Below are 22,633 nucleotides of genomic sequence, written 5' to 3' on the forward strand. Positions count from 1 at the left end.
TGTGCTTTAAAATCTGAGGATTACATGTGTGTTTCTACTTGCTCTACTGGAAAAGAGATTTGGGATAAGTTGTGCATTACTTATGAAGGAACCAATGAAGTTAAACAATCTCATTTGAATATTCTCTTGCATGACTATGAACTTTTTTGTATGAAACCTTCTGAATCAATTTTTTATATATATACATGCTTTACTCAAATTGTAACTTCTTTGCATGCCCTAGGAAGATAACTTTCAAACTATGAAAAATTAAACAAAATCTTATGATGCTTGCCTTCCTCTTTTAATGCTAAAATCACAGCTATAACTGAATCTAAGGATTTAAACACCTATTCGATTGATAACTTACTTGGTTCACTCATTTCTTATGAGTAAGGGGTGAATCAAAGAAATCTTGATGCATGTGAGAAAAAGAAAGAGAAAATAGTGGCACTGAAAGTGCACAAATTTGACTCTGATTCTTCTGGGTCTGAGAGCGATGACATGGCCTTTATCACAAGGCAATTCAAAAGCTTTCTAAGGAAGAAAAAAACATCATCAAAATTGGAGAAGAGGTAAGGATAACAAATTTTCTAAAGGATCGTCTGATGTGGTTTGTTATGAATGCAGGAAGCCCGGACACGTGAGAGATGATAGTTACTTAAGACGCACACAAGCAAGGAAAAGAGTGAGGAGAAATTCAAGTTTAGAAAAGACAAAAAGAGACTTTAAAAGGCATTTTGGGCAGATTTTGCATTAGACTCATTGGAGACGGAACCAGAAGATGAGACAATAAACTTGTGCTTAACGGAAAATGATAATCTTGATCAAGAAGAGGTATGTGAACTTTCCTACGATCAACATCTTGAAATTTCTGAAAAAATTCATGCTTCATATAGGAATCTTAAGAAAATACATGCTAGCTTGAAATTGGAATTTTTGAATTTACAAAAAGAGCATGAAGTTATTCTCAAAGATCATTCTACGATTGACTCAAATCACATGGCTCTACTTGATGAATTTGATGATAATTGAAGCCATCAAACGGGAATGTGGATTACCATCTGCTGAAGCACAATAAGCATTCGTATCTGTTTGCTGATTGGTTTCAGGTTTGATAATTCTTCTTTCTTTTTACCCTGCTTTCATTCTCATTTTGTAGATAGCATGAATATTTATTGTATAATGGTCAAATGATTTGGGACTGTATGCAGATATGCTGAAATTATCAGGTCATAACTCATTTTGCTGAACAACAACAACGTCAAATCTTTATCCCACTATATGGTTAGCCTTATGAATCCTTTTTCTTCCTTGTGTCCTATTAAGAGTCAAATTCTCATCTAAATCTAATAAAAAAAAATCATCTCTAATACTTTTCATAACTCATTTTGACCAAAAAGTCTATTCTGTTGTTTTCGATGATATGTGCTGTTTCCATTTTAAGCATCGTATGAGCGATCTCTGCCCAGATTACAACTGTGTTGGTTGATACAAGCCTGAAATTTTATGATTCTTCCTAAGCTAAACCCAATAATTGTTGCTGAAACCAAACTGTCTATGAAGAAATTCGGTTTTTCAGTTGACAGTTAAAGTTATGAGTTGAAACAAATGATATGTTCCCAAAATACTGTCTCAAGCAAGCCAAGGATAAAATCTGTAGAAGAACACCAACTCAGTTTTGGGTCAGTGGCATCATAGATCAGGAGGAGGTCGTACATATTCAGTCTAGCCTGCCATACCTTAATGATCCATATTAGATAGCCTTCTACCTTGGGCTTGGGCTTCACTAGACCTAGTCCATAATGGTTATGACTCTAGGGGGAAATTTAATCATTATTGTCAAAGGCGCTAGGTGATGTTAAAGAGAGATGGAACTCAATGCCCAAGGTGCTTGGCACTCACGCAAGTGAACATTTGCAACAACAACAACAACATCAAGCCTTTATCCCACTACGTGGGGTCGGCTACATGAATCCTTTTTCTCCATTGTGTCCTATTAAAAGTCAAATTCTCGTTTAAATCTAATAAAGAAAGGTCATTCCTAATATTTTCTAACCAGGTCTTTTTAGGTCTACCCCTACCTTTCTTAATATAAGTCAAATCTAATACCTCTACTCTCTTAACTGGGTCGTCGGAAGGCCGCCTTTTTATGTGACCAAACCATCTAAGGCGACTTTCTCTAATCTTATCTTCTACTGGAGCTACTCCAACCTTTTCACGTATATGCTCATTTCGTATCCTATCTCTAAGGGTAAAGCCACTCATCCACCTGAGCATCCTCATCTCTGTCACACTTAACTTAGTATTATGCTTCTCTTTTAATGGCCAACATTCGGCACCATAAAGCATTGCAGGCCTCACTATCATCTTATAGAATTTTCCCTTAAGTTTGAGGGGTACATTTCTATCACATAACAAGCCCGATGCATTCCTCCACTTCAACCATCCAACTTGAATTCTGCTGATATTATCCTCATCTATTTCACCATCACTCTGAACAATAGATCCAAGATATCTAAAACGTGTACTCTTATTAATGACTTGATCGCCCAAAGTCACAATCCCTTCAGTAGGTCTATTACTACTAAAATTACACTCCATATATTTCGTTTTAGATCTACTCAAGCGAAAATCTTTAGACTCTAAGGTTGACCTCTATAATTCAAGTTTACCTTCAATTCCCTCTCTAGTCTTATCAACAAGAAGAATATCATCAGCAAAAAGCATACACCAAGGTACATCATCTTGCAAATGTCTAGTGAGAACATCCATGACTAAAGCAAATAGATATGGGCTTAAGGCTGATCCTTGATGTAACCCAACCGAAATAGGGAAATACTTGGTCAATCCACCTTGTGTTTGAACACAAGTAATAGCTCCTGCATACATATCTTTAATGATTTGAATATAAGCATTATTGACTCCTTTCTTTTCAAGAACTCTCCATAGCACTTCTCTTGGAACTTTATCATATGCTTTTTCTAAATCAATAAATATCATATGTAGATCCTCCTTATTTTCTCTATATTTCTCCATCAAACCTCTTAATAAATGTATGGCTTCCATAGTCGACCTACCCGGCATGAATCCAAATTGATTTTGAGAAACATTAGTATCACGCCGCAACCTATGCTCCAAAACTCGCTCCCATAGTTTTAAAGTATGACACATTAACTTAATACCTCTATAATTCGCACAATCTTGTGCATTCCTTTATTCTTAAAAATAGGAATTAATACACTCATTCTCCACTCATCTGGCATCTTTTTAGTCTTCAAAATAGTATTAAAAAGTTTAGTAAGCCATGAAATTCCTTCATCTCCTAAGCATTTCCACACCTCTATTGGAATATCATCAGGTCCAACAGCTTTTCCACCCTTCATTTTCTTTAAAGCCTCTCTAACTTCAGTTTTACTAATACGCCGATAAAAATATAAATCTTTATTTTCATTTAGGGTGTTAAGGTCACTATAGTCAATCTTATTTTCACAATCTTCATTAAAAAGTTTAGCAAAATATCTCATCCATCTTTGTTGAATATCATCTTCTAAGAAAAGTATTTTTTGATCTTCATCTTTAATACACTTCACTTGAACTAAATCCTTACTACTCCTATCTCTTTGTTTGGCTAACTTATACATATATCTTTCTCCCTCTTTAGTATCTAATCTATTATATAAATCACTAAAAGCTAATGCCTTTGCATCGCATATTGCTTTCTTAGCATCCTTACGAGCCACTTTATATATTTCCCAATTATCAGAATTTTTAAAATTAAACCAATTTTTATAACAAAGCTTCTTATTTTTAATTTTTTCTTGCACATTAGGATTCCACCACCAACTCTATATATATATTAATTATAATTTATCAAATTTAATTGGATTTATGAAGGAGAAGCCTGCATCTTTTAATGATGGCAATCTCACCAGTTATTAATACTAGTTTAAGCATTTATAAATATCTTGGTCTATGTTTTTCTTATAGCATTGAGATCAGACCTACCATATGAACTTCTGTTCTAAGAGGACCCAGTTGCTTTACAATTGCAATGTCATTTAAAAGCACAGGTATACTTGTATAATTTTTTTAGAGTAGTTGTAATCACTTCTGAATTTTCTCACTTTAAATATGTAGTTCTTATAGGAAAGACCTTTATTTTCTGCTTCCGCACCTTGTTTGGCACATTTAAAACATGTTAATGCATGCAGTAAAATTCTATTAGGTGAACGCATGATAGAAAATACTATGAAATTCCTGTCATTTTGATTGTAACTAAGTTAGTTCTCTACATCTTTCTATATCATCTTTTGAGGGTGTAATTTAATTAGTTTCAAGTGATTTCCTTATATTTCTGGCTTAGTTTTACCCAATATTGACACCGTGAACTTAACTTCCTTTATGGCTAAAATTTCCATTTCTGAAAGCCAAAAGGCCCTCAATTTTATCTTATTTTACATGCAGAATTATCATATGGGACAAATAAATGCAAAACAGTTCAATGATTCAGTGTGGAAAGGTTTTTTCCAGGGAAAGCTAACTTTCTTGCACTGGCATAGAGGACGAGAAATGGAGCCGACATTACCAGAAGGAGGAAATCTTCTTGTTAGAAAAATGATCTATCCAGTCCCAACGTATCCCCTTACACCTCCCTTGTTTTTGTGCCTTATCAGGGATCTCATATGATTTTGCTTTAACTTGCTACTGTGTTTTCTGTTTTTCCTGCACTTGATCGACGCTTGGTATGCCTAGTACCTTAGTTAGCGCAAGAGCTTAAAAAAGATGTCTAACCGCTCTGGATTATAAAATTTTGAAGCATTTGGAAAGGTTTGACTCTTCAATAAATATTTTTGGATGTAGTGGACACTATGCAGTTTAAATTTAGATTATTACTTATTGCTGAAGTCACATGATTATTGGTTTAAAGCGTAAGATTTCAAACTTATGGGAAAATAATAAAAAACTGTTAACTATTTTGTTTTATAATCTATGTTGCACCGATACGGATACGGCGATACGGATACGACACGATACGGATACGGAACACGCCAATTCTTAAAATTACAGGATACGGATACGGCGCGGATATGACATTATAATATATAAATAATACATAAAAATTAAGAAATTAATCAAAGTGTAATATTTGAAATGACAAAAAAAAAATTGAAATAAAAGTAAGCATTAAATATTTAAATGTCTAGTACAACAACAAAAACAAGAAGATAAATTGTCCAGCACATGAAATTTCAACTATTCAATAGAAGGAATGATAGGATTAGCTTCTTCAGTGGTTTGTCTTTGAGTTTCTATATCATCTTCAATAAATATCATAGCTTCTAATTCAGGCTCATCAAGTGAAAGATTAGCAATTTCTAATATTCCCATATCCTCAAGAGATTCAAATCCATCTCCAGCAACATCCCATATCCTATTGTCTCATTCCATATAAGTTAGAGTTTTCCTTGAGAGAAGTCGAAGGTTTGTATGCACATAAACTAAATCTTCAGCTCGTTGTGGAATAATTTTATTTCTCTTCATTGATTGGATAAACGAGTATGTGCTCCAATTTCTTTTACAACAGGATGAGGATGAAACTTGGCCAAGCAATTTTATGGCGATTGTTTGAAGTAGAGGTGCTGAAGCTCCATGTATAATCCACAACATTTTCAGATCAATTCTCCACCTATCACGCAATGACTCTTGGTCACCAAAGTCCTCTAAATAACAAAAAAATTAACAAGCTCAATATTGACACTTCTTCTCTCCTCCTCATTTGGAAAATAACGCTTCAAACATATCTTCCTCATATTTGAAATTTATAAATCTTTCTGTGGAGAAACTCTTTGAGGATCCTCTGGAAGCCATTCTTTTGTTGAATATTTTTAAAAAATATTAAAATGAAATAATGAAAAAATGTTGAAATTACTAAACAACAAATTGTTAATTAATAATGAAAAATGTTGAAATTTACTTGGGATTTAGTGAGTGTGCCAAGCAATGTAAAGGTGTATTACTTTTGCTCCACATATCTTTTAGAATAGCATAAATAACATCCAGAAGCTTGAGTCTTCATGAAGTGCCTTCCTCTCATGTCTATATATAATTTCTTATACTTTGGCAAGCATTGAATCCCACATCTCATAAATGAGATGTAAACAAGACTTATCTGTATCATCTCTCTCAACATCTCATAAATTGGATATGTGAAATTTATGATGTATTCAATCTCATCCTATCATAAATCATCTAAAAGCTTCTCCTTTATATATCTAGCCTTTCCAACATCATCTTCCTTATAACAGGACCATTTGTCACTGATCACCATAGCTTGAAGAATATTTTTTATTTTTTTGAATCTTCTCAACATCACTGTAACTGAGGCAAATCGAGTTTCAGCAACAACAAGCATCTTCAAATTAGAGAAATCATTAAATATAGAGAGTCTCATGGAGTGATTCATAATAAAATTCCTAATTACAACTGCATCTCCAGCAATCACTGTTATCCAATGACATTCATTATAGGTGATTTCGTTTGCCTCGGTATTCTTAGCTGCACAAATATTCTTCAAGGAAAGATTAAGTGTATGCACAACACATGGTGTCCAGAAAATATGAGGATAGGCTTGCTCTACAAGAAGACCTGCAGCTCTACAAACAGGTGTAGTATCAGTAATGATTTGGATGATGTTTGAAGGCCCCACCAAATGAATACAAGCTCAGTTATTTTATTTTGGAAGGAAAGTGTAATACTGATCATATTCAACTAATATTTGGGGATCAACTGGTGAAACATATTACTCAAATCCCAATTCAGGCCGATAGAGGGTATGATCTAATTGAGCTCAATTCTAAATTTTCAGGAAAGTCAATCGCTGCTTTGGCATTTCAAGCATTTGGTGATAAAAATGAAGGTAGTGCTATATGGAATTGGATGAAAAAATTAAAGTTAAGACCGAAGGTTGAGCTTTTTTGGTTGAGACTGTATAGTGATGCCATTCCTTCTAATGATTTTCTAGTTAGAAGGAAAGTGAGTAACTTCTCAGGCTGCCCGAGGGGATGTAAAGAAGATGAAAATGATTGGCATATTGCAGGAAACTGCTCGAGATTGCAAGAAGTGATTTCAATGCTCAATAGCTGGGGGTTCAAAATTCCTATTTTTGTCAATCTACACGAATGTTTGGAAGGCTTAAAGAAACTTGTAGGAAAGAATCCTCTCACTGCTAATATGTATTGTACAACTACTTGACTTGTATGAAAAAGTAGATGTAAATGGATTCATGATGGCATTGAAGACTCAATCAATTCTTTGGTAGCAAATGTGGTATCTACTGTTACAGTTAGCAATTTTATTAATCCTTTACCAGAAAACTGGGATCCTAATCAGCGAAAGCTGTCTTGCTCTTGGTATCCTCCTCCAACCGGGTGGATTAAATTAAATGTAGATGCTTCTATTTTATCAAATAATGCTGCTGGATTCGGTGGTGTTGTAAGAGATGAGAAAGGAAGTTTTCTTATAGCTTTCGGAGTAAATCTCATGCATTGGGACATTGCTCAAATTGAATTGATGGCGGTTCTCTATTTAAAAGACATCATCCGTGAGTGGATGTTTGAAGCTCAAGGAATCATAATTGAAGGAGATAACTATAATATTATAAAACTTCTTCAATCGGCTATGAAGACTTGGAAGGTTAGTAAGTGCATTAAAGATAACTTGTCTTTCCTTCTTGATTTTAAACAAGTTTTGTTTTCTTATACAAAAAGAGATTGTAACAAATTAGCGGATGTTTGTGCTAATTTGGCTTTAAAGAGTTCTTTTGTTTGGGATGACATTAGCTTTGATGATATTCCTCTTTCATTCTTGTTTTGCTTGAAGGAGGAATGTGATTCTTTAGGTTTACTTTAATTAGCTTGTTATTAGGTTGTTATTTCCTTTTTTTAATGCAATTTGCATTACATCAAAAAAAAAAAAAAAAAAAGAAGGCCTCACCATCATGATAACTTCTTTGATTAAATTAGAAATGAAGAACTTATCCTTGTACTGTCCTTCACAGTTTACAGTTTTGATAAACATAGGATAGCTCTCTATTACAGCCATGAAGTTGATAAGTGGTCTTCTTTGTGGATCTGTCCACCCATCACAAACTAAAGTAACTCCTTTTTCCTTCCAAACTCCTCTAGTAGGCTCAAGCAACTTCTCAATATTATCCCTCTCTCTTTGCAACAACTTCGTTCTAATGACATTATATCCAGGTGGCACGTATCTTGCAAGGTTATTATTACATGCATAGGTAAAGACATTCTTGTAATGTGTATTTCTTGCTAGGTTAAAAGAAAGTTTAGCTGAGTAAAACATTCTAGCTATTCCCCATCTAGTTGTTCTCTCATTTTTAAATTAAATGTTTTATCCAAAGCACTATCTACAACATGTTTTGTTCTTTTTGGTTCAAATCCTTCCATCCGAAAAGGCCCCTTATTAATAGTACTATCATCACTTCTAATTGAAGAAGATGATGAAGGATATGAAGCATGAGTGCTTGGAAGTGGAATATGTTTTGGAAACTCTTTTTTACTCCTTTGCTTAGCTTCACTGATTTTTCTTTGCAATTCAGCAATTTGTGATGAGCTTATATTCGGGCATACTTTAATTCCATGACCACTAATCTTCAGCAAATGAGCTTTCACTCTATAATATGATCCTTTGTATGTGGCATTACAAAAATTGCATTTGAATGCAATATTGCGACCCCCTTCTGACATTTTACCTATTTTTGTCACATAACCCCGCAGAGCTTTGTTATCTTCAATATTGGTCTCTGATGGACCATCAATAGACTCAATTCGTACACCACTAGAGCTCATTATCTTACAAAAGATCGACACAAAACAATCCACATGAATTTGAAACATAAAAATTTTTAATTCAAAGTATAGATGTGTGCCCCAATGCCGGGGGTCCAAGGGGGCGCCCCCGGAACAAAATTTTATTATAAGGGTTGCTTTAAAGTTTCCTCTATCTTCTCGGTACTGCTTGGTACCATTCAGTACCCCTTTGTACTGAGTAGTACCAAGCGATACCGAGTGCAGTTCCGATACCGAGCAGTACCGAGTTCCGATACCTAGCAGTTTTTAGCAGCACCGAGTACCGAGCAGTACCGGTACCGAGCAGTACCGAGCAATACGGAGCAGTATCGAGTACCGAGCAGTACCGAGTATCGAGCAATACCGAGCGGTACTGATAACTAAGCAGTACCGAGCAATACCATGTACTGAGCGGTAGTGAGTTCCGGTATCGAGCCTATGATTAAGAAAACGAAGAATGAAGAAAACGATCCTTCAATGCTGTGGGCTCCAAAAATTCGGCCCCGGCCTCCCCGCCGCGCTTTTCTTCTTATTCGGTGAAGGAGTTTTAACTAAATATGTTCCGGGGTAAATTTTGGAAGGCAGATGAGTTTGTAGATAAGACACTACCCAGAGATTTCGCCCTCATTTTGCGAGGACTTTATGATCTGAGTTCTGGTTTCCTATAGGCGCAAGCCCCTATAATTAATTACCCCTCCCGATCACGAGAGAGAACTTTCGATTAAGGCTAGTCTTCGATCAGATACGTATAAATACGTGGTATCTGGCATATAGTAGCAGCATGGGATTTGAGATTGGAGAAGTGGATTTGGATTTGGGAATTTGGAAAGTATTGAAAAGTTTGATATTTAAAATATGAAATTTCATCATCTAGCACTTAAAGCGGATGGTGGGGAATGGATGATGGATCCGATCAAGATTCCATGGTTCCGTCGTCCCGGGCCATCATGGTCCCCTGTCTACTTAGTCAGAGGAGGTAATCGACCCAACCTGACAGAAGGATCCTTGTTGGCAGCCATGGGTTGCTTCGTCCAAGGGGACCTTGTAGACCGGGGGTGAATGTTTGCCTAAGAGGATAAATTTGAATCCACCTTAGCTTACAGAGAGCTTTGTGCCCTATCGATCATATCCTATTGATTCATTTCTCAAGGATTTGATGCTAATAAGGAGCGTATTGGCGCTGGTCATAACCAGTATTTCGTGGTGCCATTTGGCAGCAAAACCACTCGGTTTAGAGGGCCCTTGGTCATAACCGTTTATCCTGCGGTGCCATTTGGTGGCGAACCGCCGGTTAGAGGACACGTACCACGTCCTTACTAGCAGGAGATTATTTGAGAATGGATCATAGTGATATTTTCGACTAGGCATTTAGCTCTTTTGTGAGCTAAAATAAATTTTATATTTGTCCACCCCGGCAAACTGTTGCGGAGGGTGGATGGATTTTGATTTAAGCATTTGATGATTGGATTTCAAATTTTAAATATTTTTTTTTTGGATTTTTGGATTTAAGATTTTTATTTTTTATTTTTGTGGGTATTAGATTTTGAATGGATATTTGGGTGGAATTTTGAGAAATATTTGTGAACTTTAGACATTTGGGAGACATTTGAAAATATTTAGAAACCCCTCTGGTTGAGATCTGCATTCAACACGGCCGTCATCGGGTTGTTCATGAGGTCTTTTCTCTTTTGTGGCTTGAACCTTGTCGACTCTGTCTGGCTGTTGACAGAAGATCGGGTTTCGTAGGTTCTATGTCTTTATTAGTGAATTCTCTTGATTATAGGCCTTGAAGGCCTAATATGAATGTATTAAAACAAATATACCGGTCACCATCATCGTATACTTGTTTGATTGTTTGAACCCTGTCGACTTCTATTGACCCGTATAGAAGGATCGGGTTCGAACTAGAATTCACTTATTGATCCACGCAGCATCCCTAGACGTCACGTGTGTACTAATAATACGCTCGCCGAGACCTATATGGGTTTGAGAGCATTTTATAATTAAATCCTGTCGACTCCTTTTTACCTGCTAAGGAGGATCGGGTTTAAAATTTGATAACCCGCGTAGCATCCCTTAGACGTCACGTGTGTACCAATAACACGCTCGCCGGGGCCCATGCGGGTTATGATTGTATTTACCCCTTTTAGTGTCTCTATGTGTATACAAACTACTGTGCACGTGCGGGAGTATTTTGAAAGTATTTGTAGACGCATTCTGTCTGCTTGCACGGAGGTTGTGGATCCGGTGGCGTGTTGTAGCAGCTTCTGGATCAGTTGTTTGATGTTTTGTACAAGTAGACTGTCGTGCACTACTTGTTACTTTCTGTAGGTGAATCGTAGTGCACTAACGAGTCTCCTGCTTCGGACTTGTAATTCTGCCTTTTCAATTATTAAAAAATTTGACACGTCATAAAGACATCTCAGTAAAATAAAGATCTCAGACATATGAGATAAGCCTCTTTGTTGCTATGCCACCTTGTTATACAGTTCATAGATGCTTTCTTTTACTACAATTTCTCTGTATCTTGCTTGTGATATGATGTGTGGCATGTCCACGTCCACAGAGGATCCCTTGTATTTGCAATTTCTCTACTGTTATAGTTTATAGGTGAGCCATATTTATCATACTTCTCTTTGTACGACACTTGCGAATAGTGGACCTTTGTAGTTGTTCGCCCGTATTACAATCATACTACTCTTACTTGTGTACGATATGCAAAGGACATTTTTATTTATTGTACACCCTTCATTCTTCTTCCTTAAATATCTTCTTCAACTCTATTCCTTGCATGGTTGGGTATATGAGCTTTTAAATTCATATTCAAAAATCTATTGATCACAAATTCTTTGTTGTCTTTGAGAATAATTCGTAGCAATCGTAATGGACCTAGTGATGTTATATGTTGATGCTTATTCTCCGATCATCATGACATACTTTATTACATATTAGTAGTTGTCTCTATCATCACTTGCAAGTTGAGACCTTGTTGCTTTTCTTTTATCGCAAATAAACTGCATTTGGTCCTTGTTCATCACATATTCGTTGCAAGTCCCTTTCATTTGGTTCAGCCAAGTTCATAAATCTCATGTGATCTTGGCAAGTTCAAGCTTTCCATATTCATTTGAGTTCATGGTGGTCTCTCCAAGCTCGAATTCAAGTTCAAATTCGTTTAAAGTTCAAGCCATTTTATGACCATTCAAGAGATTTCTTGGTCAAAGTTGGCTTAAGTATTTTGCTCATTAAGATTTAGCTCACTTTATAGTCCAAACAAAGCCCAAATAATGTCCAAGTCATAGTTCTCATTTGATCAAAAATGGGTTCAAATGTTCAATGCTTTGAATTCAAACTCTTTTTGGTTAAGCTTGATTTTGAATCTTTTGTTCAAGTTTGCACTTAATATGTTAATGTTCACAAGTTTTGAGTTCAAGATCATATTCTGACTCAAATCTTCGTTATAGTTCACTTGCAAGTTCAAGAATGAGTTCAAAATAAGTTTAATCGAGTTCTCATTCCTTTCGACATAATTGATTAAGTTTGATTTTGTCTTAAATTATGCCCAGGTTAAGTTCATTTGATATCCAAATACTGGTCCGAGTCCTCTGCTTCAGTTCAACTTCAAGTTCAAGTTTAGTCCAAGTCCAAGCATAGTCCATTATTTTGTTGTTCAAGTATAGTTCGATGTGCAAGTTCTAATTTGTCCAAGTCCTCAGTATTTTCAAATGAAATTTCGGCAGCCTCTCGGCGTCTCCCCGATTTAGGGGAAAAACCAAGAGGCAACCTTTCACCTCGACGCTACGTGAGCGCTTCAGGTAGGTGTCAAAAATGACACCGTGGTTGCAAATGTATATTTTTTTATCCCTGCCCGCTACGTGAGCATTTAAGGGTTTTTTTTGTTTGTTTATTATAAGAAGAAAACATGTGTTTGAAAGAACACAAATTTTCCCCCTCTGCACCACGTGGGGGTTCGGGGGTACTTAAATAAAAATAAAGAAGAAAATAAAAACGTATTTTTTATCCCGTTCGCCACAAGCGCCGCACCGGTTTCCCGCCCTACAACGCTACTTGAGCGCCTCGGGGTTTGCCGGCTCATTGCTAGCATTGAAGATGGATCCTTAAATTGTCGCAATCATCGCACCAGTTTCCCACCCTCAACGCTACGTGAGCGCCTTGGGGGTTTGCCGGCCCGTTGCAAGCATTGATAAAAGAATCAATATTTTATTTTTTATAATTAATTATTATTAATCATAATAACTATTATTAATTATAGTTAATTATAATTAATTATAATTAATAACGATTAGTTATAATTAAGAATAATTAATTAACTAATCATAATTAATTAATTATAATTAATTATCATTGAAAATAATTAACTATAAATAATTACTTATTATTAATTAAAAAATTATAACTAATAATTAATTAATACTAATTAGTAAATTATGACTAATTGATTATAATTATAATGAATTAGTAATTAATTATAATTAATAATTATAACTAATTAATAATTATAACTAATTAATAATTAATTAGTTATAATTAAGCATTAATTATATAAAAAACATTAATTATAATTAATTAATTATAATTAGTAATACCTAATTATAATTAATAATTATAAATAATAATAAAAATAAAATCCATCCCTCCCCCTTTTGGCTCGGCTTGCTCACGGGATGGGGCCGAACAGGCGCGCGAAAGGGAGAACTTTACCTTCACAGCCCGCAGCTTCCTGTTCTTGCTTCCGATCCAAACAGGAAGGGAAGATCATGGAATGGGCGGAGTCGAGCGGCAATGGGGAGCTCAGAGTTTGGCCGTGGATTGGAGAGGAGGAGGTCGATGGGCTGAGGAGATCGGTTAGGGCAAAGGTCGTGGCTCCTTCTCTTCCTATCTCTCTCGGCTTCTCTCTCTCTTCTCTCTCGGCCTCTCTCTGGATCGGGAAGATTGTGAGGCTGAGCAAGGTGTCGGAGAGGGGAGATCGACGGGCTGAGGAGATCGGAGCTCAGGATTGGGAGTTTGATCGTGGCTTTGGAGGTCGGAGCTCGGTCGGCTCTCTGGACAGGATCGGACGGAGCAGTGGATTTCGGGAGGAGAAGCCGAGACCGGGAGCAAGGTAATCGGAGGAGAGGAATTCTAGTGTGTGAAGCTCGATCGGGAGGAAGGGTCGTATAGGAGGAAGCAGCGACTGAAGGGGGTTCCATCTCGTTTTAAAGGCACGAACCGGGACACGATCGAGGCAGTTTCACGCCATTTACGGGATTTGATCGCAAACGGCACCGAATCAGCGCAATTCCGGCAGATATTGAGGATCCAGCGGTTACAGCAGGTATGCACGTTGGATTTTCATCTTTATTTTTTATGTATTTTATACAAAGGTCAACAAATGCCCCCCAATAAATGTGGTACGCATCTAGAGCGAATCGCGTTTGTTGTATGCTGATTGACCACGTGGATCTCTAGATATTTGTTCTAGATGTCACACTAAGGTTTTCATTTAGTGGATCTCCAAGAATTTGCTTAGATGTCACACTAAGATTTTCTTTTTTCATAGATCTCTTGGATTTATCAATAGATGGCTGAGATATTGATTTATTTTGTCCTGTGCTTTGTGCTGCGGACATTGATGAAGGATTACCTGATTTGTCTTTGTTGACTTGTTAGGTGATTTTTGTATCTTCGGCCCTATGCTTCTTGCTTTGGCGGGCTCGTTAAAGGAGTAGATGCCGATGACCTAAACCCTTAGGTTTGTATTAGGTCGATGGCAAGAAGTCATCGGTCCAGAGCTTTATGCATAACAGACTTGTTGATGACGGAATCCACTTAGTTCAGCCTTGGGCTTTTCATGAACTTTGGGATAATTTTCTTCGGTCCTTTGCTTTGCGCTTTGGCGGACTTGTTAAAGAAAATTCCTTCGATTCTCGCTTTGTGCTTTACGGATTTGTTGAAGGATTTGCAGGTTCTGGATTTAGTTGATAGTACCGAACGTAGGTAATATCTTGATCCTTAACCACTTGAGAAGACTTTAATCTGAATTACTTGAGTTCATCAGATTAGGAGAGCTAGAATTTGATAGTTCTTTGTCCTCTGGTTGCTGAGATGGGGGTTCCTCTACTACGTCCTTTCTTATGGCTTGTTGAGTAGATGGAGCTGCCAGTGATCCAGCCATATTCGGGCTTGTTGGATCCGACCTCTTACACCCATTTAGGCTTCAGACTTGAGCTATGGGAATTGCTCTCCCCAATATTGACTTTACTGAAGTTAGCAGATTTGGAGTCGTCCTTCGTGGTTCTAGATTTTGGAGCCTACAAACATTTGGTAGTTGTTCGAGACTCATCCTTCCACTAGAATTTTGATTCTCTAGTCATTTGGGAGAATTCGGTAGACTACGATCACTTGAACTTGTCGAGTCAAATTTGCCTTCGTGCTTCCTACAGTCTCTACTGATGGGTTGACGAAATGGGGGTTCCGCTACTACGGCTGTTCTTATGGCTTGTTGAGTAGACGGAGCTGCCAGTGATCCGGCCATATTTGGGCGTGTTGGATTCGACCTTTTACACACATTCGAACCTTAAGCTTCAAGCTGTTGAAAGATTTCAAAGCTTATTCGACTCAATTTTGTAGGAGTGTGTAGTTTCAAAAGTCTCTTTCTTGACTTTTGAGTCTTAGTTTGGTGGCGAAGATGGTGTCTTGAACTTTGGAAAGATCATCTGCATATACTTTGAAAAAGAAATCGTTATATTCTTCAGCATAAAAGAATATTTGTATTGATAATTTTAAATATTTATTCGGGGATCTCGGCATGCAGCGCGATGTCGACCCGAATAAATATTTAAAATGCTCCTGTCTCGCAGGGACATCTTAAAATGGAATAAACTTGAAATTTTGAGATTTTAAATATTCATTTGGGGATCTCGGCATGTAGCACGATGTCGACCCAAATGAATATTTAAAATGTCCCGTCTCATACGGATATTTTGGATAGGCTTTTTTGTCTTTAATATTTTAAATATTTATTTAGAGATCTCGACACGGAATGCGATGTCGACCCAAATAAATATTTAAAATGCCCCCAGTATAATGAGGGATTTTTGAAATGCGTTCTTGTTATACAAGAGAATTTCAAAATCTAAGCAAACATGCATTGATAAATATGCATATAAAATTTTGATCATCATAAAATACATTAGTTATGAACTTTTTCATGCATGATATTTCTTTAAATGTCGGCCGTTGATAGGTGGCATAGGCCTCTGATCATTCAGATCGATCAACTGATATACTCCTCCTTGGTACACCTCGATGACGAAGGGGCCTTCCCAATTGGATACGAATTTGCCACCAATTTTTCGATGTGGAATGATTGGTCTTCTTAGCACCATGACCAATTCCCCTTCTTGAAATGTTCGAGGACGCACCATACGATCGAAGGATTTTGTCATTTTTCCTCGGTAGATTTCCAGGTTTTGTTGAGCTTGTAACCTAAGTTCATCAAGTGCGTCGAGCTCTTCCATTCTGAGGCGGGCATTTTGCTCTTGAGTGAGATCATTCTGAATTGCTACCCGGAGTGACGGTAGTTTGATCTCCAATGGTAATACGGCTTCAACACCGAACACCAATGAATAAGGAGTGGCTTTGGTTGGGGTTTTATTGGTTATACGATACGCCCACAATGCTTCTTCCATCTTCGTATGCCACTCTCTTTTGTTCTTGGTGAGCATCTTCTTCAACAATTTCACTAACGTCTTGTTGAAGGCTTATGACAATCCATTTGCCCTTCTATTGTATATGGATGAATATCGCCAATCGATTTTGTGCCGATCAACGAACTTGTAAATTTTTGTACTCTTGAATGCAGTACCATTGTCTGAGATTTTCCGGCGTGGCACACTGAATCTGTAAACGACATTGTGGGTAAAGAAATTGATCACATGCTCCGATGTGACCTCTTTGAATGGAGCTGCTTCTGCCCACTTGGAAAAGTAGTCTGTCGCTGTTATAATAAAACGTTGTCCTGCTGAAGACGGTGGATCTATCAGCCCAATTATGTCAGTGCTCCAATATTCAAATGGCCACGATGCTATTGTCGGGTGCAGCGGATTCGGAGGCTGATGTATAACATCATCGTGGATTTGACACTCATGGCATCTCTTAGCGTGGTCAATACAATCTCTGACCATAGTTGGCCAATAGTAACCCATTATTTTAATTTTAGCGGCCATTTTGGGATCTGACTGATGTGCTCTGCAGAGCCCTTCGTAGATTTCTGCTACCACTTTATCAGTTTCCTTGGTCCCCAGGCACCTTAGCCACATTTGATCAAAGGCTCGTCTGTACAACATGTCATTTACAAATGCATATCGCAACGCCCTTTTTCGAATTTGTGCGGCCATAGACTTTTCTGTTAGAAGTTTGTTTTCCTTGAAGTAGTCAATGAATGTCTGTCTCCAATCATTTTTGACTTCAATATCTAAACAATGCCACCACGATTCTGAAGCTTGACTAGCTTTATATCTCTTGGCCACGTGATATTCTTATGGATAATTCTCCATAATGATCTGATAGAGAGGTTGAGGGTCACCTGAAATTTTATCTTGTTGGCTTGAATCTGGTATTTCTTCTACCCTCGGAAATTGCAATAGAGCGGGCTCTAAGACCCTACGAGTAAATCCCGATGAATATAGGCTGCTCTTCATTAATGTTTGCCATTTCTTTGGCTAATTTGGCTAAACAATCTACTTTAGAATTCTGTCCTCGAGGAACTCGAGCCATTTTGACATTTGGTATTTGCTTCAAAAGCTCAAGGGCTCGCTGGTGATAGTGGGCCAATTCGACTTTGCCAACTTTATAAATACCGAGGATCTAATTTATCACGAGTTGAGAATCATCCTAAATTTGGAGATGTTGGATTCTGACATCGATCACAATCTTCAACTTTGCTAATAGAGCTTCGTATTCGGCTTCGTTGTTGGTTCGAGGTTCAGTCAAACTGAATGAAAATCTCATAATACCTCCCTCGGGTGCTACGAAAATGAGACCAATGCCGGCTCGGGCTCGTGCAATATTTGGAGGTCGGACAAGTCTAATCGACGATGCCCCGTCGAAGTACATTTCCCATAATGGTAGCCTTTCATTCTCCTCGACCTGCATTATCTGCTCATCGGACAAATCATCATTTAGTGGAGACTCGGCCGGGATTGGCTGTGCAGCGAGGAAATTTGCCAAGGCCTGCCTTTCACCGCCTCTATGGCATGTATATGATTTCAAACTGCAATAAAAATACTGCCCACATGGCCAGACGATCTGTCAACGCTGGTCTTGTCATCAAGAATTTCAGCGGATTGATCTTTGATATCAGTGTGATTTTCTGGGATAGCATATAGTGGCGGAGTTTCTGAACTGCAAAAATCAGCGCTAGACAATGCTTTTCAATTGGGGAATAATGGCTTTCTGCTCCAATCAACCTTCGACCTATGTAGTAGAGCGCATTTTCTTTGCATTCTTCATTATTCTGGGCCAATAGTGCTCCGAGAGACTCTTCTAGTACAGCTGTATACAGTATAAGAGGCTTCCCCGGAATTGGCGCTGCGAGAATGAGTGGATTCAACAAATATCTTTTGATGCTGTCAAATGCCTCCTGACATTCTGCATCCCATTTGAAACGAACATCTTTCTTCATTAGCTTTGAAAATGGATGGCACCTATTGATATATTTGATATAAATCTCCGAATGAAAGCCAATTGTCCTTGCAGCGAGCGAAGCTGTCGAAGGTTCCTTGGTGGTGGCATCTCCGTGATCGCCTTAATTTTGTTGGGGTCGATCTCTATGCCTCGATGACGAACAACATAACCCAGGAATTTGCCGGAAGAGACACCAAAAGCACATTTGAGAGGATTCATCTTCAGATCAAACTTTTTGATTCTCTCAAATATAATTCTGAGATCTTTTAAGTGATCTTTTCGGCCAAGGCTTTTAACGACAAGGTCATCTACATAGCACTCGACCTTTTGATGTATCAAATCATCAAATATATGAGTCATTGCCCGCTGGTAGGTGACACCAGCTTTCTTCAGGCCAAAGGGCATGACTGTGTAGCAGAATATGCCGATGGGCGTTCTTAACGATGTATTTTTTTCATCTTCAGGAGCCATCTTGATTTGATTGTATCCTGACGATCCATCCATGAAGGAGAACATGTCGTAGTTGGACGTATTGTCCACTAGGAGTTCAGATATAGGGAGTGGAAAATCGTCGTTTGGACATGCCTTGTTGAGGTCCCTAAAGTCAATGCAGACACGAATCTGTCCATTCTTCTTCTTTACAGGGACAATATTGGCAATCCAATCAACATAGTTTTCTTATCGGATGAAGTCTGTCTCTATTAATTTCTTTGTTTCAATAATAACCTGTTCTTCAATCTCCAATCTCATTCTCCTTGGGGCTTGCTTGACGGGAGCTACATCCGGTTTGATTGCTAATCTGTGAACTGCTACGTCAGGGGATAAGCCAGGCATCTCAGCGTATGTCCAAGCAAACCAGTCCCTGAATTCACAGAGAAGTTCTTTTATTTCTTCTATTTGTTCTTCGGGTAGTAGAAGGTTGGGCGAGGATCCTCCTTAGTCCCCAAGTTGACTTCTCTTAGTTCATCCATAGTGGCTGCCTGTCCACCATTTTCAAGCTCTTCTGGTGCAGGCTCGGCTTCGACGGGCTGCTCATCATAATCATCAGCCTCGTATGTCTGTTCAGCGCCACCATCATTGGATTCAATTCCCATGCATGTGATTGCCCGACAAGTCTTTTTCTAGAGGGATTTTCGTTTGATAAATCCGATACCTCTATATGCATCTGTATTCTTCCATCGTAGTGGACGTGGATTCCTCCCATACCAGAGGCCCAAGCTTGTACGAAGTTGTCGTTTGGTAGTAGGAATATTGACTTGCTTTCGTAATATTCTATGAATATTTTTGGTATTGAACCTAGGTAGCCTCGTAGGAAATAATTCCTCGGAGTCGAGGAGCATGCAATCCCAGTCATGATTCTCCTCTTCACGAATTCCCGTAGAATATAGCACATTCTTTGGCACAGTCCCATTTTTATGGGGAGGCAGATAGAGGGTGACGAGTTCTTCAACTTTATGCACCTCGCGCGGAATGATTTCCTTGAAGTGTTGTAAAGGAACACGCGTGACTACGAGTATATTATCTGAAATTGATAGGCTGTCTATTATTCTAGAAAACACATTCTGCACCGTGTTCATATAAATAGAGTCGTAGTCATAATCATCATTTGAAAATTCGACCTGCCTACTCCATTCGTCCATGGACTGGCATACTTTCCGGGATTTGGCAGGAGTAACATCATCTTCTTCCATGTCACTCCCAAGATGAGGTACATATCTCTTTTCTTTTGGAATGGTCGGTACTTTGGGAAGAGTCGGCCCTGCCTTTTTTCTCCCCACCTGCTTCTTCTCACCTTCCCGTTCAGGTCGCTTTGTAGTCTTTGAATTTGATGCCCTAGCCTCGAGAGAACTCGAAGGCTTTTGCTTCTTTGGCATGAAGTACCGTGCATCTTCATAAACTGTTGCTTCATGAACTGTGAAGGGCTGAATATCACCAGAGATCCTGAATTCCTCTCCATCTTTGAGATACTTCATACACTGATATAATGTTGACGGGACAATGCCATATTCATGCAACCAGGGATGACCTAGTAGCGCCTTGAATGAAGTATCAGCATCAATCACATGGAATTTAGCTTTTGTGTGGAGCTCTCCAAATACAAGAGGGAGCATAAATGATCCAAGGATTTTCTGCCATTTTTCGTTGAAACCGTGCACCATCAACTTATCTGGCCCGAGGCGTTCCACATCAAGGCAGAGGGATCTTAGTGCTTTCAAGCTTATCAAATTCATGGAGGATCCAGGATCGATTAAGATTCGACTGATGATCAGCTTATCGCTCTCTGCAGTAATATATAGAGGGCGATTATGATCTGCAGTCCCAAGCATCATATCCTCTTCGGAGAAAGTAATGAATGGCTCATTACGAGCTTGTAGAACTTCAGTCAAATTGTGTTCATCAAAATACGCATCATATCTTTCGGGATTTTTGAGAGCCTGAATCAGAGTCTCCCGAAGGTCTTTAGACATTATCAAGGCGTCGTATATGCTGAGCTGTGCTGGGATTTTTCTCAAATGGGATAAGATATCGTAATCTATACCCTTGGATGAAGTGTTCTTTTTCTCAGGATTTTCATGGATAATATCGTCATTTATGGCTATCTATTTCTCCTTGTCTTTATTGGAGACCCCTTTCTTCGGTGGAGGCGGTAGTATCTTTCTGCTTCTTAACTGCACTTGAGCAATCTCCTCCGGTTCAGAGTCATTTAACTGTATATTTTCTTCAGAGTCGGCCATCGTTGTGTCTAGGGACTCATCTGTTGATTCAGAATCACCACCCAGGTTTACATGTCCCATCCAAGACTTTATGCTAGGGTCTGATTCATCTCCCTCTGGAAAATATAAATCCTCCTCCTAACTGTAATCCATTGGCAACACCATCATACAGGATTCAGAGGGCATTTCTTCAGTGTATTCTTCTTTTGTCAAGGTACTCGGCGCCATCGAGATTACCCGACATACTTCTTTTAGAAGAGAATTCTCATCATCTTCTTTGGTTTCATCTATCTTAAGTTCTGACATAAAGTCAGCGAGCTTGATAGGTCGCCTCACAGTCTAGTAATACTCATCCAAACTGTCTATAGCCCTTTGGGTTGCAGTCATTTTCTCCTTAGGCTTCTTTAGCTTAGTCTTCTTCTTGGATGATTTCTTCTTTCCAGTCTTTGAAGAACCAACTTGGTTGAAAAACTGTTTTGAAGTAGAAGGTCGTACCACCGACAGTGTCTTCAAATCTATCATGGGCTCAATAGGAGACTTCCACTTTATACCTGGAACTCCTTCAAGCTACTTCAACGTTTTCACAGTCTTCTTGGAGATCGCAGTCTCCCATTGCTCTTCTTGAACTAACTCCTTTTCTTTTCTTTTTACTTCAACCAGGGGTACGAAAGAGGATGTGACCACCCGAGTTGATTCCTTTCTAGGGTGAGACAACACATTGTCGGACAATGTGAGTTCCCTTTTTTGATATTTTCTTTCAAGCCAATCATTGAAGATATAACAATCTTCAATAGGATGGCTGAGTACCCGATGGTATGGACAATAATTTGGGTCACCAGTGTGCTTCGATTCTTCAGGTCTCTTGCATTCAGGTAGTTCTAAACCCGATTTCAACACTTGTCGAAATAATTTTGCGAGACTCTCCCTTTTGAATGAATATTCTTTATTCATTTTATCTTTGAGGGATTGGAACGTTCTATCACCAGTTCCTATTGCTTGTCTCTGGTGTTCTCCTCCACCTTGATAAATTCGTGGCTTATCATTTCCCCCTAATATCAACTTCGGTTGGGGGTTGGGATTATAGACTTGTTTATGCTTTTCTTGATATTGCATCGGCTGTTTGGCTTTGTCTACGTTGTAGATCACTTGTTTTTCTCTATCAGCTCTAGAGAAGAATGTAGAGTCGGATTCACCCCTTCTAGCACCCGGAGCCTTAGTCTTCTTGGGCTTATCAGAGTAATTTTCTGATTTGGAGAAATTCAATTTCTCAAACTTGGCCACTCTATCGAGCAAGTCTTGAAATGTGTTGATTGTAGCCATGCACAGGAAGGGTTTCATCTTGTCATCAATGTTGCCCATTAATAACTGTACGGCATGCTCTTCTTCTAA

General features: G+C 38.3%; 1 protein-coding gene and 1 long non-coding RNA gene across 3 annotated transcripts in view; both read left to right on the forward strand.

Moving 5' to 3' along the window:
* Window positions 1-22,633, forward strand: part of LOC110108736 (mitochondrial inner membrane protease subunit 2) — a 67,383-nt gene that overhangs the window by 9,486 nt on the left and 35,264 nt on the right. For both annotated transcript variants that reach the window (XM_020839496.2, XM_020839497.2), the window contains exon 3: window positions 4,447-4,616. In XM_020839496.2, the coding sequence (XP_020695155.1) occupies window positions 4,447-4,616 (170 nt within the window). The remainder of the gene's footprint in view (window positions 1-4,446; window positions 4,617-22,633) is intronic.
* Window positions 1,006-1,428, forward strand: LOC110108737. The gene is made up of 2 exons (XR_002304501.2): window positions 1,006-1,091; window positions 1,194-1,428. It is a non-coding gene; the product is annotated as an uncharacterized LOC110108737 (long non-coding RNA).

Source organism: Dendrobium catenatum, unplaced genomic scaffold (genome assembly GCF_001605985.2).
Source record: "Dendrobium catenatum unplaced genomic scaffold, ASM160598v2 fragScaff_scaffold_675, whole genome shotgun sequence".
NCBI lineage: Eukaryota > Viridiplantae > Streptophyta > Magnoliopsida > Asparagales > Orchidaceae > Dendrobium > Dendrobium catenatum.